The 20,839-nt window shown below is 34.5% G+C and overlaps 2 protein-coding genes and 1 long non-coding RNA gene across 10 annotated transcripts in view; 1 reads left to right on the forward strand and 2 right to left on the reverse strand.

Annotated features, from left to right (window-relative positions):
* Positions 1-3,870, reverse strand: part of LOC128030323 (mannosyl-oligosaccharide 1,2-alpha-mannosidase IA) — a 197,445-nt gene extending 193,575 nt beyond the window's left edge. For both annotated transcript variants that reach the window (XM_052617850.1, XM_052617849.1), the window contains exon 1: positions 1,880-3,870. In XM_052617850.1, coding sequence (XP_052473810.1) covers positions 1,880-2,431 — 552 coding nt within the window. In that variant the 5' untranslated portion in view covers positions 2,432-3,870. The remainder of the gene's footprint in view (positions 1-1,879) is intronic.
* An 8,243-nt stretch (positions 3,871-12,113) lies between these two features.
* LOC128030324 (uncharacterized) lies at positions 12,114-13,118 on the forward strand. 7 transcript variants are annotated; one of them, XR_008187872.1, is made up of 6 exons: positions 12,114-12,213; positions 12,296-12,418; positions 12,501-12,571; positions 12,613-12,735; positions 12,777-12,858; positions 12,971-13,118. It is a non-coding gene; the product is annotated as an uncharacterized LOC128030324 (long non-coding RNA). The 7 variants fall into 7 exon arrangements; XR_008187875.1 differs by having other exon boundaries at positions 12,654-12,735; XR_008187869.1 differs by lacking the exon at positions 12,501-12,571 and having other exon boundaries at positions 12,654-12,735.
* A 114-nt stretch (positions 13,119-13,232) lies between these two features.
* The window catches only part of LOC128030322 (sodium/hydrogen exchanger 1), a 39,998-nt gene continuing 32,391 nt past the window's right edge, over positions 13,233-20,839 (reverse strand). Inside the window, exons 6-12 of the mRNA XM_052617848.1 lie at positions 19,540-19,629; positions 18,621-18,691; positions 18,143-18,319; positions 16,041-16,155; positions 15,846-15,947; positions 15,592-15,664; positions 13,233-14,398 (exon numbers count right to left, since the gene is read on the reverse strand). Of these exons, the coding sequence (XP_052473808.1) occupies positions 14,100-14,398; positions 15,592-15,664; positions 15,846-15,947; positions 16,041-16,155; positions 18,143-18,319; positions 18,621-18,691; positions 19,540-19,629 (927 nt within the window). The 3' untranslated portion in view covers positions 13,233-14,099. The remainder of the gene's footprint in view (positions 14,399-15,591; positions 15,665-15,845; positions 15,948-16,040; positions 16,156-18,142; positions 18,320-18,620; positions 18,692-19,539; positions 19,630-20,839) is intronic.

The raw sequence follows: 20,839 nt of genomic DNA on the forward strand, positions 1-20,839 counted from the left end.
ACTGATTTATACTCTGCAGTAAAAGTGTGACGACTAGCCCCGACTCACCTATAGCTTAAGGTTAAAAGCACTGGCATCTTCATATCAGTTATGCCTGCTGCTGTTCACCTCAAGGCAATTTAGCTCTAAATCATTTAGGAAGTGCTTTTTATCTCAAGTGACACTTCTCACAGGCACAATCCCACAGGAGTAACACATCTTACAGGTTTCACATCAACAGCCTTTTAGGCTACACAACTATGGAAGCCTTTTTCTGAAATGTGTGTGTGTGTGGGGGGGGGGGGGATTCACAATTTGGTAAATAATAATTGTGATGAAATCATAATAAGTCATAATTAAGAGATAAAAATCACTATTAGTGGTCGGCCGATATATTGACAAGGCCGATATATCGGCCGATATTTGCCATTTTTCAAATATCGGCATTGGCCGATTAGGTTTTCCTGTTCGAGGTGGGACTTTTATTTTGACGGCGCTGAGACTGGCAGCACCTGAGCACACATTGCTCATATTCTCCCTCTTGTTTACTGTCTTTCTTAACAGTACTGTCTAAAACTGTTAGAAGTCTGTCTAATAATTAGACAGAACGGTTAAACAAAGGAATCAATGTATACAGAAAGTATTATAACTATTTCTTTTATATTATTAGTAATAGAAGGCAAACATTATAATACTTTCTGATTTGCTGTTAGCATAGAGCAAATACACATTTATATAATTTAAACAAATCTTTGAATGACTAATGAACATTTAATTTCACAAACCTTGCAAACTTAGTCGAATCCTGCTTTGATGCATGCATTTTTATCCATCATGTTCGTGTTCTTGTTTCAACTCGTGATTTAAATTCAATGCTTCTTTATGCATTGGCCCACTGTCATATCCATGTCATTTTCTCTGTGTGCTGTACGTAAAATGAGTGTTACTCTAGCTTTATTTGAAAAATATGATTCCCAATGCACACAAACTTCCCAGAATACTGAGTGCCCTGTTGGTTACAGTGTTTACTTCCTTTTTAATTATATTTTTATTAAATATTTGTTTATTTGTGAAAATCATCCAAAGCATACGTATGTTTATTTTACACATTTATTTTGTAATCCATTGTCAAATGATTTAAAATTGATTAAATATTATTAATAATAAATAAAACAATTAAGTTGGCTTTATATCGGCTATTGCCTTATTTTTGACTTAGTATGTCGTAATTGGTAACATTGTCATAATTCCATAAATAACGACATTTATCTAATCATGTTTACTTTTCATAATTTGGAGTTTTTATTCCATAATTAGTATATCAATTTATAACTTTTCAAATCATATATTTTTTTACCTTTTATCTCACAATTATGACACAGTATGTCAACATTTCAACTTTATCTCATAATTATGGATAAGTATCTCAAGTTTATCCAATGATTACGATTATGTAATTTTATTTGTCATTTTTTTACTCTGTTACAATTCATCTCTTATTTATGACTTATTATGTAATAGTTTATAATGCTTTGTGATAATTCCAAATTTTTATCTCATAATTATGATACAGTATATGTAACAGTTTCTTCTTATCTCACAGTTATTGCATGTCATAATTTCGCCTTCTTTTTATATTATTTATTCCACCTTTAACCACATAATTATGAAGGTTCGGAATTCTTATTTTGTTTTTCCTTTATCTTACAACTTTGACACAATATGTCAGTTTCGACTTTTATCTCATAATTATGACGTGGCATGTCATAATTTATAACTTACGTCATAATTCCGCCTTTTATATCATAACTATGACTTTACATCTCATGATTTCCCAAGGTTTATGTATCATAAATGGGCTTCCATTCACTGTAGACCATAATGAGAGCCATCACCTCACCTCTTTGACTTTCTCCCTCCGCTGAAGCGTCTCGGAATCCGATGGAGTTCCCTTGTTCTTCCCCAAAGCTGGTTTGTGCAGACACTTTTTAAACGCCTCATAGCTGTACGCGCTCCCGCGTTGCCCGTCATGCGCGGGCGAGGTGACCCGCTCGTCCCTGGCCGCCGGTTCGTGAGCCTTCGCCGGACTCCACTCGTCCTGCGCTCTAGTCCCAACAGATCTCACCACGGTTCTCGCTCCATGGGTGACCGAGGGCTTGCGACTCACTTTCAGTTTGACATTCGCCCCCTCGCCCCCTTTTAAACCCGCCCGCTGATGCTCTGGATCCCCGGGCACCTTTTTGGAAAGCACACTTTCGGAGCCTACGGTCACCGCGGGATTCTCGTTCTTGGAGAGGAAGATGCGCTTCAGGCGCACGGTGTCGGGTAGAAAGAAAAGTGCCCCGAAGCACAGAGTAACCAACCCCGACAGGAACAGCAGAAACACGAATTTCTGAGACAGACGAAGCCCCATGCCCGATGCTGAGACACCGGGTAACTTACGGAGCACCATTTAAACTCTCCACTTAAGCACGAGGATACACACCTTGGTTAGAAAGCGCAAGCAACACGTCTCCTGTGCAAACTGAACTCTCTCCTGGTCAAAGTGCTTAAATCTTCCCGAAACAATCTATTTAAGAGACCACAGGTGGCGTCAACATATCTGCGCACAACAACAGCGTCATTGCGCATCAGTGCGCGCTCACTGCTTCAAAACCAGCTTCCTTTAGTTTCAGAGCAGTCATGCAACATCTCATCCGGGAGACCGAAATGAGACATTAAATTCTTAAATGCCAATAAATCAACAAAATGTTATGCAAAGCCAAAACTTAAACTGTTGACTTAAAAGTACTCCAAGTTAAAGCAGCATTTAAGTAGCATATAATAATATGCACAGCAAAAAGTCATCACATCAAAGCAAGTCGAAACGCTTTAAAAGCAAGTAAACACACTGCTTTCAGAAAATGACAATGATGCTCAACTGGAAAGCGAAATTACGCGTTTATGCACGTAAATGCACTTTGAAAAGTTAAGCAGCAATTGCGTAGTCTAAAATATGCACAGCCAACTTAAGTCATTTATGCATAATTAAACACCTTATTAGGCAAGCAAATGCCTGCACTGAAGATGATGACGCTTTATGAACTTAAAAAGTTAAAGTGGCCTATTATGTCATGCACAACCACAATTCAAGCTACGTCCCTACCAACATACAGATGTCTAGAAGACTAAACTGAAGCGTTATGAGCGTGAAAGCACTTTAAAAAGAGAAAGCATCACATTCATGCATATTAAAACGCCAAGCATCAACGTGCTCGCACACTGCTTTCTAATGCTGCTGCTGCTGAAGACTCATGACCAAACAGGGCAACACTGAAGTTTAGCGCATGAAATAAGACAAATCCGAGCTGAAACCCCCCAAAACTGCAACATATTGTGTTATTTCACAACATCTACGCGCGTTTGGCACGGTGCACATCACCGCAGGACACAAGAGCAGCAAAAATACATCCAGAGATCAAATCGAGAGTGTCGGCGAAGCGACGAGACGCCGTAATTCGGTCCAAGTGTTTGTTAAAAACTGTTGGGTTTGCTCTGTTTAAGCGCCGTGCATGCTCAAAACTCTCCGGTGCTGCGAAAGTCTACGTCCAATGCGTGAAGAAGGACGTCCGTGTTCGTAAAACGTGTTCGACAGATGGATGGATCATTCCTCGGAAACGTAACCTAATGAAAACACGCCGCGTCTTCCCTTTACTGCGCGTTCTCTCTCTCGCGCGCGCTCGCCTGGTTTTATCACCAGAGAAGGACGGAAGCAAATAAATCGCTGTAGGATAGTCTCGTGCTTTCAACGCCTTGCTGTGAAACCGTTATGATCCGCAGACTGAAAGCGAAACAGAGCTCTGTGACTGGGCGGTCTGCTGCAAACCCCTTTGATCAGCAGCAGCAGCAGCAGCGGTGACGGGGAGCGAGTCATTAACGAGCGCGAGCGCGAGCGCGAGCACGAGCACGAGCGCGAGCCGACACATCCACCGTGTGGCGGGTGTGGGTAATAAACTTGGACAACGGGGTTTGTTATCCATTTAATAAGATACATTTGTATTTAAAGAGTGAAATAGCAGTGTTAATTTTCATCTAGCAGTGTATGGTTCAGACGCCGATTCATTTTAGCGAATTTTACCGATTCAAAAATCCGATTCACAAGAAGCATTCTCACCAGACCAGAACATTTAATCTTGAAGTTTAATCACTATGTTTTCTTTATTATGTTAGGTTATGCATACATGTTTGTTTTTCGTTGAAATTATTGCTATATTCGTTTAATCCGTATTATAAAAACATGACGTCGTAAATAAAACGTTTTACGTTAATAGCATTTCACATTCAAAGTATTTCAGTAGGCTATTTCTGATTCAAAATGTATTGTTTAATTTAGTGCATTAATTGCGTTTCTCTAAAATTGTAAAATGTAGAGATTTCTTAATGGATTTTTCTACACATTTTTTTTCCAGCCTAAAAATGTATTTATTAATAGCGATTTTGAAATAATGTTAACAATATTGATTTACTTTCCTAGCAATCTGCAAACATTTGTCAGTTCAACCTATTCATAAAAAAAATAATAATAATAATAGCTAAATTGTTTTTCGATTAATCGATTAAAAAAAACGATTCACAATAAGGGTTGTCAGAACATTTATTTTTATAGCAAACTTGGAGTTTAATCATCATGTTTTCATTATTATGTTAGGTTACGTATAAAATCTGTATTCATACAAGAAAACGTTTTACGTTTTTGTATATTCCAGTGTGTTAATTGCGTTTCTCTATAATTTTGAAATTTAGCGATTTCTTAGCGGAAATGTTTCTTTCTTCACATTTTTTCACCTTAAAAATGTTAATTATTATTAGCGAAAATATTAACAATGTTGATTTACTCTAATGGCGATCAGCAAACGCGTATCAGTTCGACCGATTAAATAAATAATAATATTCATTTTAGCAAATCTGCGTTCCATAAACCGATTATAAAACATGCTTCGTTCGCAGAACATTTCATTTTATAGCAAACTTGTTTTCGTTATTATGCTAGGTTACATAAGAAAAGTTTGTTTGTTGTACAGATTATTACATTTCATCTGCATTCATACAATAAATGTTTTATTTATTTTATATTATTTAAGCGAACAACATTTAAGTAGGCTATTTCTAAAAAATTCAGGTTTAATTCAGTGTGTTGCTTGGGTTTCTCTATAATTATAACATTTTTATGTGTTGTTTGTTTATTGAAGTGGTTTGCATCATTGGAATCACAAGAATCTCAGCTTTCCAAAAATATGTCATGTTATTATTATTATTATTATTATTATTATTTTTTTTTTTTTTTTTTGTGTGTGTGTAATGAAGTTAACCCTCAAAACACACTTTATACCGCAGGTGGTATGCCAACAGGTTAAACAGATGCATGACACTCATAATTCAGTATGCAAATAAACTCAAAGCTACAGAGTCAAGTGATTTCAACAGTTTAGCATTAAGTGATTTTAAATGTTTTTGATGCATTATACAGTTCTCATTGATTGGCTGGTGCAGAGCATAGCTTACATGATTTGACATCCACCATCATTGCTCAGGTTACTTTAGGATGTTTTGAGTCAATCATCTGATATACATTTTGCTAACTTCCCTTCAAAGCCTTATCACCCAATCAGATGACAGCGAGCGAAACTCAGGAAGTGTTCACAGATCGGCACTGTGTTCTTTATATTTCATCTTCATCAAACTATAATCGTAAAGGTATAAAAGTTCTTAAAGTCTGAGCAATTGCAATGCTTGTTGCGAGAAAGGCCTTTACAATCTTTAATCACTCCTCTGGCACTTTGTCTAGATTTGACTTGGTTTAGCTAAGGCAAGTGTTTCTCAAATTTACAGCATATAAGCAACACCAAATCAAGGCAGCGATCAATACACAAATTCAACAGATTTTCCAATCAAACCGGACAGAGACGGAGAGCAGTTTTCCTGCAACAAAACAAGACGAATGGTCTCGATTAATCAGGTGTTGATCATTAAGAAAAAAACAACCAAGCACAGCAGAAACAAAGTTAGTTAAAGGAAAGGTCAAGAAAAAAAAAAAAGCATAGTGCAACCAGCAGCAGAAAATTTCCATTCAGTGCTGATTGTTCAGGTCTCACGGGGCGGCTGTTTACAGGCCATTCCTAATGGGAAAACGAAGCTTATTTCCAGCACAGGTGTTTAATTCAGAAGAATATGCATAAGAGTAAATGACCTGCTCTACAAAACCTCAGCACAATCACATGATGCTGTGATTGCAAATATGATATTTTGGAGACGGTAGATCTTCACTTTCTGAACTTTTTCATATGCACAAATCAGTTATGAATGAAAAGTGTTTGGTAGACAGTGGAAGAAAAAAAAAACAATAACAAGGCTCAAACTCAGAAAGTGATGCTAATTAGACACTTAAAGGAATAGTGCATGCCATAAAAAAGAAGAAAAAATGCTGAAAATGTATTCACTATCACACCATGCAAGATGTGGAGAAATGTAGCATTGCATCACTAATGGACCCTCTGCAGTGAATGGGTGCCGTCAGAATGAGAGTCCTAACATGCAGCATTTGTCTTCTCCAGATGTTAACTGATGGATTGGAGTGCTGTGGATTATTGTGATGTTTTTATAAGACTCTCATTCTGACGGCACCCATTCACTGCAGAGCAAGTGATGCAATGAATGCTACATTTCTCCAAATCTGATGAAGAAACAAACTCATCCTAATCTTGCATGGCCTGAGGGGTGAACACATTTTCATTTTTAGGTGAACTATTCCTATAAAACACTGAAATTAACCAAAGGGTTTCTCTCTGTGCATGAATTGAAAATGTTTCCCAAATGCTCAATATGAGGCATAAAATACTCTCTATATGCAGTCTCTCATTTTAGTAACGGTCTGATTCATCGTTTGAATAACTCAGTAATAAGATCTAAATATCATAGAGAGACACTTATCTCAGCACTCAAGAACAATCTGGGCCAAATAGGCATATCTTGATGCAAATAAATCACATTAATCTGAGAAGGCACATCGGGTTTGGGTTGTGTGCTTCACTAGAGAAGATGAGATGACAAGCCGCTGAGTCACAGCAATTTAACAGCATCCAAACAAGAATAAATAAACGCTAACGTGGCCAGAAGCACTGCTGAACTTCTCAGAAACACATCAGGGTTATGAATGTCACAGAGATGCATGAGTCTGGGGGATTTATTTTGGGGTTCACTGTCTTTAATAAAAATGTGAAATGATAAAACAGAGATTAGTCGAACTGTAGAGTAGTTGTAATGTGTTTAGCTGCATTAGATGCACAATCCAATGTTTCTTTGAAATTAAAACCATTAGGTTTTGTTTTTAGTATATTATTGTAAAGCATAAAAATGTATCTTAATAGAATTGCAGGTAAAAAAAATAAATAAAAAAAGACCGTACTTTCCATAAAACTGGTCTTGATTTTCTCGACTTAAATCATACATATCAATATTTATTTAATGGAACTATATATATTTATATAACTATATATAACTATATATAACTATATATAACTATATATATATATATATATATATATATATATATATATATATATATATTTTTTTTTTTTTTTTTTACTTTAATTTTTAATTTTAAACATGGGGAAAGTAAGTAAATAATCTCATAACAGTTTTTATTTATTTATTTTTAAATGCAAATTGTAGTGTTGATTGCTTTTTATAAAACACAAATATTTAGGGAAAAGATAAAATATTTTTCTTATATAGTTATCAATAATTAAATATCAACATTGGAGTAAGTCCTGACTGAAAGGCTTTACAACCCTGTTACCCTAACTGGCTCGCATTTCCATGAATTTTATTTATTTGTCACGTTTCTCTGATCTTTATTGCAAGAACAAATCAAGTGTATAAAACTGCATTTCAAAAACAATACAAAAATATATATATAATAAACTGTATAAAATAAAGAGAAAACAAAGCTCATGAAATAGTGAGTTTGAGGCTGATGAGATACATTTCCCAAAAGGTTAAACACCTCCTTTCACTGATAAGTTGTTGAAATTGACATTAGATCAAGAGTTTCAGGTCTGTTTTTAACTCTATTGATTTCCATACCTGACAAACAGCGTCCTCTGCTGGTCGAGTCGTGCATTCGCATCTCAGTGCATCAAATCAACCTCACATTCACACAAAAGACAGAACAGATGCTTTTAGCACATTTAACCTTTATTCTTGTATCTTTGATGGCTAAATGTTAGTTCCCAGAATGCAAAAGCGACTCGACAGAAACAGTGAATCCTTGTAGTGCTACACTCTTGATAAACTTTGACATTGCAGATTTGTACATTTATCTCAAATCTTTTATTAAGATATTTGTGTGTGTGTGTGTGTGTATATAAAATAAACATTTTACTGCAAATATGATGCACTTAATCAAATGGCATGAATTAAACCAGTCAGAAAGAACATGAATAGATAATATGACAGATTAATAACATTCAAGCAAACTCAGCTCTCATGATATTTGGCCCTTACAAGTCGACCCGTATAAAATCACTTTCTATTATTAAACATAGAGGTTCATTGTGTGCATTTACTGTAGTAATTATTGCTATTTAAGAAAATATAGATCTGCTTCAATCTGACTCTTAAATCTGTGTTTTGAAGCAAAATACTATAATGTAAGATAAGCACAAATTAACCGATTGTTCTTTTGACTTGTATTTGGTGTCGTTGGGTAAAATAAATAACTGATGCACACTTTAGTAAATCGTTTCATAAAGTCATTTCATTTAGAGTTTCAGTTACAGTTCTTAAGGATAATCAATAATCAATAATGCAACAGCAAAACTGAGAAAAGACACTGAAACCTAAGCAAAAGTTGCAGGTAAAGAGTGTCATTTTTGTGCAAACCAAACAGAGGTGAAAATACAAACAGCTGAATGTTGATAGAACAAGTCATTACAAACCGCTTGAAGATTATTATCATGTGAAAGCTATAAGCATCGCTCAACATATTTCAGAGAGCAACAGGTTTGTTCAGTCTTTAGTGTGCATTCGAGTCCCTTCGTCACACATCAGAAGAAAATGAGCTCAGGTTATTAAAGCGTGAGACGAGAACATGAATTATCAAACCGGATGAAACAGTAAATAGCTTTCATTATTACAGACATGATGCATCTGAATCTGCCTCTGCATGATCACACACAGCAGTTTCAAGTAAACACATGCACAAAAACAGACTAAATCATGTAAACACAGAGTCATCCATCAACTTTATGATAAACATTGTAAAAATGAAAGCAAGAAAAGCAAACATCAAGTGCACGATGTCCAAATAAAGAGGCTTTATGGTGAATATGATTAGAAAAATTACACAATGTTTATCAACCAAATGTTTATCAACCAGCAAGCAATAATAAAAAAATAAAAATAAATAAAAAAAAAAGGACAAACAGAATGCTGATAATATATGCAAGCAGGCAGAGTTATTAAAAACATGGAAAACCATTAAAACAAACCCAAGAAACATCAGAAGATGGTAGATCATTGGCATTCAGATATGTCAAAAATAAGGAGGATTTTAAAAATAATCTTAATTTAAAAATGTATATTCTGTCATTATTTAATTACCCTCATGTCATTACAAGTTGGTTAATTAAACTAAAACCATTAAACATGAACTGAAAAAAACACGTATAATATTATAATAAAAATTATATATATATATATATACACACACAGCATATGAGAGCAAGATAATGTTTACTTGTTATATATTTTATCTTTATATATGTAAACTTATTTTATTTTGGCAACGTTTTTTTTTTTTTTTTTACCTGATATACTAAAATAACATTAAAGAAAACTATAAATAGTGCAAAAACTCTTAAAAAAACATAAACAAGTAAACATTATCTGAATTTTCTTTTATATATTTCAGCTATACATATCATGTATCATTTAAATAATTTTAATGTGATGTACTAAAATAACAAAAACTAAAATAAAATTAATAATAACTTATAATATATATATATACACATATATATATATACATATATACATACATACGCATATACACATTACAAAAAAAATAAAAATAAGAATGACCAAAAAAATATATATAATTTTTTTTGGTCATTCTTATATATATATATATATATTTTTTTTTTTTTTTTGTAAAATATATATATTTTTCAAAAAACAAAAAACTGACCGAACAAAACTAAAAACTTAAAACTAAACATTAACTAATATTAAATAAAATATAATAAAATTAAACATTTTATTTCATCATTATAATTAAGTATAGATACATATAATAGCCTACAACAATGACCAAAACAACAAAAAACTATGAAAATTAAAAAAAAAAAAAAAAAAAAATCCGTACAACACAAAGCATTTTTTTCAAAGCAATTTCATTTTTCAAAATTCCACTGAAAAATAACAGCACACGGGTTTAAAACAAAATAGGTTGAGTAAATAATGACAGAATTCCTAATTTTTAAATGTTTCCAGCTCTCTTCTTCATTGATGTGAATACTGCAGTACATCGAAGGCAACGTGGTCCTCTGCTCCGCGTCTACATCGCTTTCTGACGGCTGTGAACATTCGTCAAACACAGCAGGACAGATGAGACGAAAACCAGCTCATGCACAAACCCTCGCGTCCGCTCAAGAGCATGAAACTTCAGCTAAAGCTGTGACGAATCTGATGAGAAGGCAGTAGAGAAGACGCCCTCTCTTCTCAAAGGCAAAAGTCAAATGCTTCACAGCAGAATACAGACATCTACGGACATTTAGAGTTCTCACATGTAAAATATATAGCTCTGATTTCAACAAATCTCATATTTAAAAGACTAATCTACTCTCTGTGCATGCAAAAGACTTCCTGATTTAGATTTATTCTTGATTCTCCAGAGCAGGATCTTAATGGTTGTGCAGGAGAATCAAAAGCCAGGTTTCTGATACTCGAGGTGCAAAGGCTTTAAAGGGAATAATTCAGATAATTCATACTGCAGACTATAGATAGTTCTTTAGGGATGCAATCACAATTTTTGGTGGTCATGCAACACGAAACAACATTCCCAAACCTGAACTCATGTTTACATCACACTGGCAGTAAAATTGTGTGTGTGTGTGTGTGTGTGTGAATGCAGATCTACATGGTGAAAGGGTTTCAGGAAAATATTAATCTAAAGGGTATTAAAGGAATAATTCACCCAAAAACGATATACGCTTTAATTTATTCACCTTAAAAAAAAAAAAAATTATGTAAGTCAAAAGTCATAATTATACCCAAAGTCAAGGTTATGAGATAGAAAGCCACAAAAACAATAAAATAAATAAATAATAATAAATATGGCACATTATAATCACTTTTATATCATAATTTTTGCATAAACTTTGTATATAAATTTGGGCTTTATCTCATAATTTTGACCTTTTGTTGTAAATTCCACTTTTATATCTCATAATTATGACTAACTGCATGCAATCATTTATTTTTGACTTTATGTGCCATAATTTCACCTATGTAATGATTTTGACTTATTCTGTTAAATCCGATTTTTTTTGCATTTTTATCTCATAATTTCAACTTGGTCAATTTCGACTTTTTATCTCATAATTGTGACATTGTAATAGTTTTTATCATATATTTGTCTTAGTATGTCATAATTCGGACTTAGTATCTCATATTTTGATGTTTTATGCCAGTTATGGCTTATCTCATAATGACCATCTCATTTTGATTGACAATTTATGACTTTCTCATTATTTATTTTTATCTCATAGTTGTCATTTACTTTTAACTAATTAAGACTTGCTACCTTATATTTTGATTTCTGTGTCATAATTATATTTTCATATCATAATTATTAGTATCTCATATTTCGACTTATGATCATGAGTTTTTATCTCATAATTTTGATTATGATTTAAATAGTCAAAACATTAGGTACTATCTCATATTTATGACTGTCCTCACAATTATGATCTACTATCTCATATTTAGAGGTTCTGTGCCACAATTATGATCTACTATCTCATATTTAGAGGTTCTGTGCCACAATTATGATCTACTATCTCATATTTAGAGGTTCTGTGCCACAATTATGATCTACTATCTCATATTTAGAGGTTCTGTGCCACAATTATGATCTACTATCTCATATTTAGAGGTTCTAGGCCACAATCATGATCCACTATCTCATATTTAGAGGTTCTGTGCCACAATTATGATCTACTATCTCATATTTAGAGGTTCTGTGCCATAATTATGATTTACTATCTCATATTTAGAGGTTCTAGGCCACAGTCATGATCCACTATCTCATATTTAGAGGTTCTAGGCCACAGTCATGATCCACTATCTCATATTTAGAGGTTCTAGGCCACAATTATGATCCACTATCTCATATTTAGAGGTTCTAGGCCACATGTATGATCCACTATCTCATATTTAGAGGTTCTAGGCCACAATTATGATGTACTCTCTCATATTTAGAGGTTCTAGGCCACAATTATGATCTACTATCTCATATTTAGAGACAGTCATGATCCACTACTGATATTTAGAGGTTCTAGGCAACATGTATGATCCACTATCTCATATTTAGAGGTTCTAGGCCACATGTATGATCCACTATCTCATATTTAGAGGTTCTAGGCCACAATTATGATGTACTATCTCATATTTAGAGGTTCTAGGCCACAATTATGATCTACTATCTCATATTTAGAGGTTCTAGGCCACATGTATGATCCACTATCTCATATTTAGAGGTTCTAGGCCACAATTATGATGTACTATCTCATATTTAGAGGTTCTAGGCCACAATTATGATCTACTATCTCATATTTAGAGGTTCTAGGCCACATGTATGATCCACTATCTCATATTTAGAGACAGTCATGATCCACTATCTCATATTTAGAGGTCTATGCCACAATTATGATCCACTATCTCATATTTAGAGGCTCTATGCCATAATTATGATTTACCATTACTTTTTGTGGCAGAAATGGGCTTTCATAATTGCATGACTTCAGAAGAATTGGAATATAATGTTTGGATACAGTTTGGATACATTTATGATGCTTTTTTTGGAAATCAACAGATAGAGCCACAATGAGATTTTAAAGAAAAGAGCTGCGTGAAGATCAACATTTATCTTTCCATGCACAAAATAGCATATGGAATGAAATAAAGGGGAGTTAAAAAAAGACATAATTCTGTAATTTCTGCATGAACTATCCCTTTAAACCAAGGTTTATTAATTCATCGGTCCAGATGTTTTTCCGAGTGGTCACCAAAGCGCTCGAGTGCAAAGGGAACTTAAGATTAGACCTAAATGTTCTTTGATATAAAGTACAAGCAAAAAGAAAACAGGAAACACAATCACAACCAATCAACCTTTTTGGTATAAAATAAAGTCTTTACATGTGTAAATCTCTTGTGCAATCACAATAAGTAAATAGTTGTTTCTCAGGTTTGTTATGTGCACTGCAAACAGAGCATGCCTTGAATGGTCCTCTATGTGTGAGGGATGAAATAATAAACCATTGTAGACATGCACCATCTGTATAATAAATATAAGAAAGGCCATAATGTGACCGGTGTCATATTGCTCCTGAGTCTAATTCCCCAGAGGTAAAACACAACTAGTGATGCACTCGGCACAAAGGCAATTCATGTGAATCAATACAAAAGCATCATGAACTAGAAATGCATCGATGCTTATGAAAACAACAAGAGAAGAGTTTCACCTGAGAGCGACTTCAAACAGAGCGACTGTTTGGTTATGCATAGATCTGTTCCTCTCGTGTGGAATATTATTATTCCATAGCAAATGCCGGAAAGGGAACATTTGCTTCCGAACCGGACATTTGACGGAGCTCGATCCCTCGTCGCTCGGTGAGGACAGTTTTTAGGCTTCACATGATAAGAACAATGACAAGCAGAAAAAATAGTAAAAGGCTTTTTTTGATCGCTCCTTTATTTTGGTTGGTTTTCCTGACGTTCTCGTTTTGGCTTGCTACAGATGATATATATCTGTCTTGTGTTATAGCAGTTAATGATCCTCCTGAGGACAGACGGCTGCTCTCTCAGGGGAGGAAGGGGTCGTCCTCGTCTTCCTCTTCGGCTGCGGGGCCCGGGTCACTCAGACAGCGCATTAACCGCTGCTGCGGCTCCTCGTCAGGAGTCTTGTCCTTCTTCTGTTTCTCAGGAGAGGGGACTTTCATGGTCAGGCCGCAGTCGTCCTCCTTGCTCTCCTTCGGCTGGCTTCCCTTCTGTCTGAACTCATCCTCCACGCTGAAGGACTCTGGGTTCTGCGGTGAGACGAAGTCCACTTTAATGCTGGGGATGTTTTTTGTGGCGGACTTGAGGCCTCTTACTTGAGGGTCTGTGGGAGGGAAGCGGTCAGGAACTGAACAGAGACTACACAGACAATCAGTTCTTAACTCCGGAGTTAACTTCAAATAAAGCTGAGATCAAATACACGATAAATATTAGACGGAAATTAGAAATGTTGCCTTGGTTAAAGTAATAAAACTACTGAAATAAAAATAAATATATAAAATAGAAAACTAATAAAAATTACAAAACATTAAAACTTGAAAACTGAAAATATAAAATTAAAAGCTAATTAAAAAATATTACAATATGTAAATAATAATTCAAAGATAAATTTACTTAAAAAGTGTGATTTATTTTATAATTTACAATGTATAAAAGATATAAAGAATTTTACTTTTTACTTCAATTGCATATAGTTTTTTTGTTTTGTTGCAAGTAAAATTCGAATAAAATTTAAAGAGGTTTATGCAAAAAAAAAAAACTATTCATCAATATGGGGTTAGAAGATTTAAAATAAGAACTGTAAGCTTACTGCTTGTCAATTTTTTTACATTTAAATATTTTTTACTAGGAAATACTGAAATCAAACTAAAATTAAAATATAAAAAGATAATAAAAATGTATAAATATTATTATAGTAGATAAACATTAGTAAAATATAACTCTGTTACTCAAATATCAATTTAATTAAAAAGTGTACATATAATAAAATAATATGCATAATATAAAAATATATTGATTTTTTTAAAATTAGTTGAATTTAACAGATTATTTTTTTAACTTAATGAGGCTTGTGCTTCAAACAAGAAAAAAAGGCATAAATATGGGGTTAGATTTTTGTTAGAAAAGTGTATATATACTGTATATAATTATATTTTTTCATGAAATTTTACTGGTCTGTAATTGCCCTTTAAACATATGATAGCCATTACAGAAACGCACCATGGTAATTATAACTCATGCCAAAGTACTACAGTTATTTTTACTACTGTGAACCAAAGTATGAAGCTCTCATGAACTTTTTGCCATGTTGATTGATTTCTTAATGGTTAATCTCCATTTACAGCAATTTTACTGTCCTAACAACTTGTAAGGAAATCGGCAAAGAGTTGAAATCTGGTGAATCACTAGAGGGCGCTGTGCAATAACTCAATAACTCAACATGCATGATTGTCAATTGACTGCACATTGACTGAGAGGAAAGAGCTGAAGATGCAGCAGAATAAAGCGCCGCCTCACCTGAAGTCAGTCGAGCTCGAGCGACGGACGGAGAATCAGATGGTGGAGCGGGAACAGTGAGGTAATTGTTCATCTGCGATATGATGAAAGTACGGTGACATTTGGTTAGGATTAATAAAGTGCATTCTATCTTTCAAGACTCAGTGTCAAGTAGCAGTCAACTGAGATTGATTTTTCCTCTGTATTGTATAAAGTGCATGAATGAATTAGGCAATGGATAGCTTCTAGATACTGATAATCTGGTCGTATCAAACCTTCTTTTCCAGATCCTTCATTTTCTTCCGTCTGATGAGCATCTCGTTCCAGCCGTCCTCATACGGATCAGCGATCAGCGTGTGTCTGTTGTACGAGTAGAGCTGAAAACACACAAGAGAGTCTGAGTCTGGCTTGATCCGCATCAATCACACGACTGAAGGAAATAGAGAGAACAGGAAGTGGCGAGCGCTCACTCTCTGGCGTGTCTTCTGCAGGTTTGTGCGCAGGATCTTCCTGATCTCTTCCTCACGAGCCTTGGAGAGCTGCGGCAGCGCACGCTCCTGAGAGGACCTCTTGGGCTGGATATTCCTGGAAAACATTGGGGATCGAAAATATAAACTGAGTATCCGAGAACAAAGGCTTCCAATCCACAAATTCCAAAGATTCTATACACATTCCATTTATTCCTCGTTACAAACATTCTCGAAATTCCACACATTCTCCATGCATTATATAAATTCCTTCCACCTTCCACATAAATTGCATACTTTCCACGTGCATTGTATACATTCCCTAGACCTTCCAGACTCTATATGCATTTCACACACTCTCTGTGCATTCTCTAAAGTCCATACACATTGCAAAAATTACACATATTCTACCTAAATTCCATGCGTTCCACAAGTTATACATATTCTAGAAATTCCACATGCATTTTACAAATTCTTTACACCTTCCCCATTTTATATGCATTCCATAATTTGAACACATTCAACTCATTCTCTAAATTCCTTACTCATGCCATACACATATATGCATTCAATAAAATTTTATATATTCTACATGCATTAAATAAATTCCTTAAACATTCCACATTCTATATGCATTCCATAAACTGTACACATTCCACATATTCTCTAAATTACTTACACATTCCACATTCTATATGCAATTAATAAATTTCATTAATTCCACATGCATTATATAAATTCCTTCCACCTTCCACATGCATTCCATAAATTGTACACATTCTGCATATTCTCTGAATTCATTACACAATCCATATATTATATGCATTCAATCAATTGCATTCATTCCGCATGCATTAAATAAATTCCTTATACATTCCATAAATTCTATATGCATTCTATAAATTGTACTCATTGCACTCATTCTCTAAATTCCTTACACATTCCACATTCTACAGTATATGCAATTCATAAATTTAATTAATTGTACATGCATTATATAAATTCCTTAAACATTCCATAAAGTCTATATGCATTCCATAAATTGTACAAATTCTGCATATTCTCTGAATTCCTTACACAATCCATGCATTATATGCATTCAATAAATTGCATACATTCTGCATGCATTATATAAATTCCTTCCATAAAACACCTTCCATACATTCCACATTCTATATGCATTCCATAAATTGCACACATTCCACTCTTCTCTAAATTCCTTACACATTCCAAATTCTATATGCAATTAAAAAAAATTCATTAATTCTGCATGCATTATATTAATTCCTTAAACCTTCCATAAATTGTACAAATTCCGCATATTCTCCGAATTCCTTACACAATTCATACATTATATGCATTCAATAAATTGCATACATTCTGCATGCATTATATAAATTCCTTACACCTTCCATACATTCCACATTCTATATGCATTCCATAAATTGCACACATTCCACTCTTCTCTAAATTCCTTACACATTCCAAATTCTATATGCAATTAAAAAAAATTCATTAATTCTGCATGCATTATATTAATTCCTTAAACCTTCCATAAATTGTACAAATTCCGCATATTCTCCGAATTCCTTACACAATTCATACATTATATGCATTCAATAAATTGCATACATTCTGCATGCATTATATAAATTCCTTACACCTTCCATACATTCCACATTCTATAAGCATTCCATAAATTGCACACATTCCACTCTTCTCTAAACTCCTTACAAATTCCAAATTCTATATGCAATTCTTAAATTGCATCCATTCTGCATGCATTATATACATTCCTTAAACCTTCCATACGCATTCCATAAATTGCACACATTCCACTCGTTCCCTAAAATCCTTACACATCCCACACAAATTGCATATATTCCACGTGCTCGAAATTCTTTACACATTCCAGACTCTATATGCATTCCATACACATTCCAAAGTCCATCAAAAATTCTTCCTATAAAAACACATTAGCTCCACACATTCTTCATTCATCCCAAACATGCTATAATCGCTCCTTAAATTCAATGCACATTCCTTAAATTCTGTCTACGTTCCATCAATTCTAGCCCAAATCAAGCGTGATTGGAAACACTCACTGCATGGAGACGGTGGACGGCATGGCCGAGGGCAGCTTGGATCCTCCGCCGCTCTCCACCAGCTCGATGGCCTGCTTCATCTCCATCTTGTGGTAGAAAGCGATCAGCTGTGGTTCTTTGGAGCGCTCGCCTGCTATCAGGCACTTCTTCACGTACTTCTTATTGAACCGGTTCAGCCTGGAAAGGAGCAGAAGAGGTGAAGCTCTCATAAAATCATGCTCATCTTTTATCCATTTGACAAAACCCTTCCTCTTGCGTCATCAGTGGCAGAGAAACACTGACGCTTTGTCTGAAATGGATGTAGAATATAACCATGCGTTCTCCATCTCTGACCTAAATTTGATCCTAAATCTCACTTTCTCTGTTGCAGCAGCAGGAAAAGATCTGTGCACTCAACCAACTAAACTAATCTGGTTTCAAAAACCCATCATCAAAATACATATCGCATCGAAATCGTCAAGACCAGACTTATCCGTACTTGTCCTTCCAGTGATGGTGTCCGTAATGTCCGCAGATGTCCTCGATGCCGGTTAGCAGATGATCCAAAAACTAAAATCAACAAGATGACAATAGATGTGCTGTAGATTAATAGATTAATGAATGATTATTTTAGGTGCAAGTGTGTGTACGGATTTGCAAACGAGCAGAGTACGGGTGTTTCTAAAGCATGCAGCGCCCTCTGCTGTTCAAAACTAAGCTCAGAATCGATTCAAGAAAAAATCGCGATGCATTCGGGAAAAATTGCAGAATCAATGCTGAATCATTTCTCGATTCGCGATGCATTGATTTATTTTCCCAGCCCTATTGTCCTGAATGCATTTACCATTTTAATCTTTTTTTAAATGAGTTTTTAATTCAACCAGTAAATACTACAACGTTTACAAATGTTTGCAATTAATTTTTTTTTTTATGCATTATGGTGCATACTTGAAAAATAAAATAAAATAAACGTCACCATGCAAAAATCATCGTGGGTTAAAAATCAGCATCGTTTTCTTTATGCAAAATCAAATTCATTATTGTTAACCTGTGGGTTTGTGTTAAAATATGACCTGGAAACATTCTAGGCAGATTTTAAGGGATTCATTTGGACACTTGGTCTTGAAATGTTTTGATACCTGTGATTCTAAATATATAAAGCAGTATTTATCTTCTGAAAAACTGTGATTGTACCAGTTTGTGACCAGCAGGTGGCACTCAAACACTCGTCTCCAGTAGCACTGGATGTAATGACAATACATATAATAATTCACTTATCATAATTATCTCCTCTAACCCAGCCCGGCTTTATTATGATCAGGACTGTCTAATCTAATCACTTCGAGACATGCAGAATATCCAGAAAGCATCAAATATTCCTGAATCAGAGATGGGAGAAACTCAGAGAGGAGCAGAACCTGTGTGTGAATCTCTTCATTAATAGATCGCTTCGTTTCCTGCTTCTTCTTCACCGCCAGGAGGTCCACCAGAGGACGAATGGTCATGCCCTGCCAGAACAAAGAGAGGAGACAAATCGATGAGTGCTATCCTATTGAAATGCAAAACTATGACAGTGGACCCAAACAGGTAAACCTAAAATTGCATGGAAGTCATTGCATTAGAAACTGCATTGCTCTGCTTAAAAAAAAATAAAAGCTCAAATAGTAGCACTATTAAAATAATACAATTCAAATCAATAAAGTAGCACTATTTTCAAACAAAGCATTTCTCAAAGAATTCTAAAAACACATCTGCCACAGAATTAGATATAATTGCATAAAATAGTATAAAATTAAAATGGCACATCAGAATGAAATAATATAATTATTAAATAGCCAAATTTTCCATTTAAATATATTCCTCAGACTTCTAAAACAGATTTGTCACCGCATTAGAAATATAAGCACATAAAATAATATAAAATAGCACAATAATATAATAAAATACAAATCAATACAATAGCACTACTGTCGAACAGCAATTCTCAAATAATTCTAAAAACACATCTGCCACTGAATTAGATATAATTTAATAAAATACTAACATAAAATATAAAATAATTAAAATAGCATAATATAATGAAATGAAATAAAAAATGTATATAGCAAAACTGTCCAGCTGAATATTTCTCAGAGACTTCTAAAGCAGATCAATCAATGCATTAGATATAATTGCATTGCACTGCATAAAATTAAATCAAACTATGCATTGTAACACGGTTTGTGTGTGTGTGTGTGTGTGTGTGTGTGTGTGTAAGTACCATGTCCGGTGTATTGTGTGTGTCATATCAGGACACAACTCTGTATAATGACATGGGTATGACACAGGTATTACAAGGAGAGGGTGACTTATGAGGACATAACCCATGTCCCCATTTTTCAAAACACTTATAAATCATACAGAATGAGTTTTTTTGAGAAAGTAAAAATGCACAAAGTTTCCTGTGAGGGTTAGGGTTAGGTGTAGGGTTGGTGAAGGGCCATAGAATATACAGTTTCTACAGAATAAAAACCATTACACCTATGGGATGAACTCACTTTTCATGAAAACAAACATGGGTAGCACCTCCTGTCCTGAGCTGTAATTCATAACGTGTCCTCGTCGCTCGTACTACAGTATTCTGAGCACTGATGCTGTGACAGCGTTTGTTACACTATCGAAGAGGGCTTTTCCTTAAGGCCAGATGCCGGCAGAGATCAAGCTACACCGCATGCAGCA

Source organism: Carassius gibelio, chromosome A16, assembly GCF_023724105.1.
Source record: "Carassius gibelio isolate Cgi1373 ecotype wild population from Czech Republic chromosome A16, carGib1.2-hapl.c, whole genome shotgun sequence".
Lineage (NCBI taxonomy): Eukaryota > Metazoa > Chordata > Actinopteri > Cypriniformes > Cyprinidae > Carassius > Carassius gibelio.